The following is a 4,706-nucleotide window of genomic DNA, read 5'->3' as shown; positions in this document are numbered from 1 at the left end:
TTTTTTTTTTTTTTTTTTTTCTTCATCCGCTTCTGTCGTAAGGACATAAAACGATGTGGGCATATTAATTTACTTTTTCTTCCTTTATCCGCGCGCTGCTTTAAATAATCTTCGTAACAAAACGTTACAAACAAAGAGCAGCTAATATGTACAACTGCGGAGGGTAGCATAAACAAAAAAAAAGGCCACACAAAAGTGTTTTAAAGGGACTACTATAAAATGGACGGTGGATAAAAACATATGAACAAGTGAAACGAATAAGCAAATGGGAAGCAGAGATGTGAGATGTGATTTATTAATTTTTTACATTTTTTCACACCATTGTTCGCACATCTTCGCACTTGCTTTATTTTTCTCCCTTTTTTTTTTTTTTTAAATTCTTCGGTTAACCAAACGAGGCAGTATTACATATACACACGTGCGTATATATATAATATATATGTATTGGGTTCTGTTAATTATTTTTTATTATTTTATTATGTTGTTCTTTTAAATAAGTCTAGGAGTGCCCTTCCGTGGTTTTTTTTTTTTTTTTTCGATTTCATTTTGTTTCCTTTCGTTTCGCTTCGCTTCTTTTCGTTTTTTTTTTTCATTTATTTATTATTTTTTTTTTTTTTTTGCGTTTCTTTGCTTTCTTTTTTAATAGATTGGACTCTTCCATTTATAATTTTAATAATTTAGAATTTCTTACGGTTGTTTTTTCTGTGGCCCTTTTTATTTTTTAGCTTCGTTGTGACTTGTTCGCATTTCATATATTTTCTCTCTCCCTCTTTTTATACCTTTTTCATGGCCTTGTCATTTTTTGCCCTACTCACACGGCGCAGTGTTTTAGTGTAAACGTATGACGCGTGCAAGAATCTAACGTAGAACAGAGTACAAAACATAAAATTTAAAAAAAAAAAAAAAGAAAAGAAGGAACCCCCCCCCCTTTTGTACACGTTTAAATAAGCATTTAAGAATTAAAATTATTTCAACAAGGCAAAGCTAACTGTTAAAAGTTAAAAAATAGGAAACGCAAAAATTGACCGCGCCCACGAAAAGTTGGAGATGGCTAATGTATGGTGGGCCACCTCCTTTGAGACCACGAAAACACAGTACAAAAGCACAATTTGGTAAAAATAGGAAAAAAAAAAAAAAAAAAAAAAAAAAATTAAAAGAAATGTTTTTTTGAATTGCTCATGGGACACAGAAAGTAGGCAAACGGAACAAAATTTACCTCACGGCTTTTTATACACGACGCACAGAACAAGAACACAGGGAGGGGAAAAAAAAAAAAAGGGCGCGCCCTATATATTTTAGGCTTTAATCTTCGTTGTGATTTTTCCTGCATTCATTTTGTTACATATTCATTTGTAACATTCATTTTTTCACGTTTTTTTTTTTTTTGCTGTAATTTATTTTGCGGTAATTTTTTTTTGTGAACGAGAGTGATCGACCATGTGGAACCAACTACAGGACGGAGATAATGAATACCCTGCTAATAGTAAGGATTTAAAAAAAAAAAAAAAGGGAAAATAAATAACCCAGCTGCACTTTTACAAGGCAACCACGCTTGCTTTAAAAAAAGGGGCTGACCCCTCCACTTTGGGTGCGCGAGCGGTCCCCTCGGAGGGAAGTCTTAACCTATCCCCCAATTGGGGAGGGGTAGCCACCGCTGTCGGTGCCAATAACTTGTACCTGTGTAACATGAGCTTAAGTCTGTTGTGGAATACCCCCGCACACACATTTTACTCTTTTTTTTTTTTTTTTTTTTTTCCGCATCCCCAGGCACAGGGTTTGTGAGTGGAATCAAAAAGTACAAAAGCTTCATATGCATTTTGCTCGTAATTTTGGTCGTCTTTGGAGTCTTCATTTCTTACTACGAGCTGCACGAGACGCGTAAGTCTCCCTCATGGGGTGGGGTTGCGTATGCACCGCTTGGCCAGCTTCGTATGCACCGCTTGGCCAGTTTCGTATGCACCGATTGACCTGTTCTTCCTTCTTCCCCTCTACAGCGGTTGATTTCGAACTGGACTGCAACGACTTGAACGAAAAATGCGTCAAGTACAAGTTTCCCGAATTTAAGCGTAAGAATTTTATGCCCCTTTTTTTCCCTGCCATTTTTTATACTTATCCCTAAGCGGCCTACACGTTTGTAGCTTCTTGCCCCCGGTAACACCGCTCCACACAGACATACACGTACACCCCCTGCAGCCCAACGACTTCGCATCGTTGACGTTAACCCCCAGAACAACAATGTGCTTCTAAGGAGTAGCGTCCCATTATTCAATGGTAGGAACGGGGGTTCTCACACATGTCCCCTCCTCCCCTTTATGCTCTTTCATGAATAAGTGGTGCCATATGGTTTTCACACACGTTTTATTTGTTTCCCCCTTCCGCTTGTGCTTTCCCATACACGCAGGTGTATTTTCGGAGGATTTGTTCCGCAAGCACCTCAGGATAGTGATGGAGGAAGCGAAGCTCAAGTACAGCGATGACATGCCTCTCTACATGATTTCCTTTTTGCGAAACGACGCTAAGGTATGACCCCATAATTGAGGTCTTTGTGTCCCCCACCGCCTGTCTGTGCATGCAAAAAATGTCATGCTATACTCATTGCGCTCATTTGTACCACCCCCCCCCCCCCCCCGTCCATCGCTCCACAGGAGGGATGCTGCTACACTTCACAAAGGTGTAACATCAAGGACGCCAGTGTGGTCAACGAAGTTATTTTGGGTCACCAGGAGGATCCCTACGAGGTGGATGCCAAGGTAAGAGAGAGAGGGGATCGGTGTGGTTCGTACAGCTGTTGTGGTGGAAGCTGCGTATCTACATATAACCCCTGCGCGACGTATGCTGTCGTGCGCACGCTCACACGCTGCTGCGCACCCCCCCCCCCCCCCCTGCCAGACCCTGGAGAACGAACTGAAGAGCCTCAACTGGGACACAGATAAACTGTTAAGCAGAGTAAACGATCTGCACGAAAAGTTTCAAACCATGCAGAACACCATCTTCGTTGTCCACTGCAGAAGGGGCAAAGATAGAACAGGAGAGTTCGTCGCTGCATACAAAATGATTATACAGAAACTCGATTTCGATACCATTGTGAAAGCGAATGAAGAGATAGGCAGGGTTAAGACTCCTTACTTGAGGATGCAAAAATGGTTGTGCTTGTACTTGGAAAAAGTTATGGGCTTCACAAACATTGGCTGCTACGACTTTAGGTGATGCAAACATTGGCTGCTACGACTTTAGGTGACGCATCTGAGGAGGTGCATTAACCACATGTTATGAATTGCGAGGAGACTTTTATTCCTCCCCCCCTTGATGCAATGTTTTTAAGAACCACCTACCCGTTTTGAACAATGCAAGGGGGGCAAGTGGATAAGTAGAATTTTGATCCAACTTGTTATGCCGTGGTGGACACAGGCAGACATGTGAGGTCAACACAGGGGCATGCCGGTACAAGCGTGACACGCGAGTGGCAGCTATATACATATATCGCCTTATGGATATAGCCTTAGGAGAAGTTCTCCCCCCTCACAAACGCGCAACTAACGTGTATACATTTAAAAGATTGTCATTTTTTCTTCACTTTATATATTTTTCTTGGTGCGACGCATTCCGTTAGAATGTGTTTAATGGGCGCTTGCTGTCCACTGCACTCTTCCTGCTCGTCTTTTTTCTCTTTCATGTGTCCCCCCCTCCTTTACATATATGACCCCCGCTTCCCCTATATTCCATCACACCTTTTTATCTCCAATTCGTGATTTATATTTGTCCCATTCTCTCCCCTTCTATTCGTTTGCCTATTTATATTTTATTTCATTTGTTCCTCATCGCACGCACCCATCCACCCCTTCACAATGGAATGTTTATATCTTTAATGACATGTTAGGGGTGTGAAGGATTCTTTTTTTTTTTTTTTTTTTTTTTTTTTTATGTTTCGTTGAGAGGGGAAAACACCTTTTTTTTTTGGTATTCCCACTTTTTTTTTTTTTTTTTTTTTTTTTTTTTTGCATCCCCTGTGTGAAGTTGCAATAGGAACCCAGCTGTGCACAGGCAACTTAACCAAATGAGCCGCTGCACCTCCACACAGTTGGATTAGGTGCAGTGCGTCGATCGGGTCCCTGGCTGTGTATTTCCTTCCCCCCCACACACACACCACATGTACGAGAGTCTTTTTCTTCGTCCTGTGTGCAACACATGGAAAATGTGTCCCCGTTTTTAAGCTCCTCATTTTTTACATGCCTTTTTTTTTACCTTTTTTTTTTACCTTTTTTTTTTTTGAGTATCCATCTTTTTACGTATCCATGTTTTTACCTGCCCGGTGGCTGGCACGAGAGACGAGGGAAAAAGAGATTGAGAGAGAGGTTCCCTTCCGGCGCGTCGCACCCCCCGTGATGATGGTTGAAGACCGCAGCAGATGAATGCAAAAAAAAAAAAAAAAAAAAAAAAAAAAAAAAAAAAGAATTCGCACGGAATGAAAAAACACCACAATATTCATATACGCAATTATCCTTTTTACACAAACATATACATGCTTTGTTAGCCTTTTTTTTTTTTTTTTTTTTTTTTTTCTCAACCCTTGACAATTTCTTGGGGGAGCATTAATCTGAGCATTGTGTGTTATCCCCCTTTTGCTAACTCCCTCCCGTTTTACGCTTTGTGCGCACCATTTTATTATTTTTTTTCTTATTTCGTTTATTTTTTTTTTTTATTTTTTT

At 40.4% G+C, this 4,706-nt stretch overlaps 1 protein-coding gene across 1 annotated transcript; it reads left to right on the top strand.

Annotated features, from left to right (window-relative positions):
* Window positions 1–1,437: 1,437 nt before the first annotated feature.
* On the top strand, window positions 1,438–3,207 carry AK88_00012 (uncharacterized protein; the record flags this gene model as incomplete). The annotated part of the gene is made up of 7 exons (XM_012477663.1): window positions 1,438–1,483; window positions 1,768–1,878; window positions 1,995–2,066; window positions 2,194–2,271; window positions 2,402–2,520; window positions 2,646–2,750; window positions 2,890–3,207. The coding sequence occupies 7 exons, from the start codon at window positions 1,438–1,440 to the stop codon at window positions 3,205–3,207; spliced, it is 849 nt and encodes a 282-aa protein (XP_012333086.1).
* Between the last annotated feature and the right edge of the window lie 1,499 nt (window positions 3,208–4,706).

Source organism: Plasmodium fragile (assembly GCF_000956335.1).
Source record: "Plasmodium fragile strain nilgiri unplaced genomic scaffold supercont1.1, whole genome shotgun sequence".
NCBI classification, from domain to species: domain Eukaryota; phylum Apicomplexa; class Aconoidasida; order Haemosporida; family Plasmodiidae; genus Plasmodium; species Plasmodium fragile.
The sequence above is the reverse complement of the archived record's forward strand: the minus strand, read 5'-3'. Positions and strand labels throughout refer to the sequence as shown.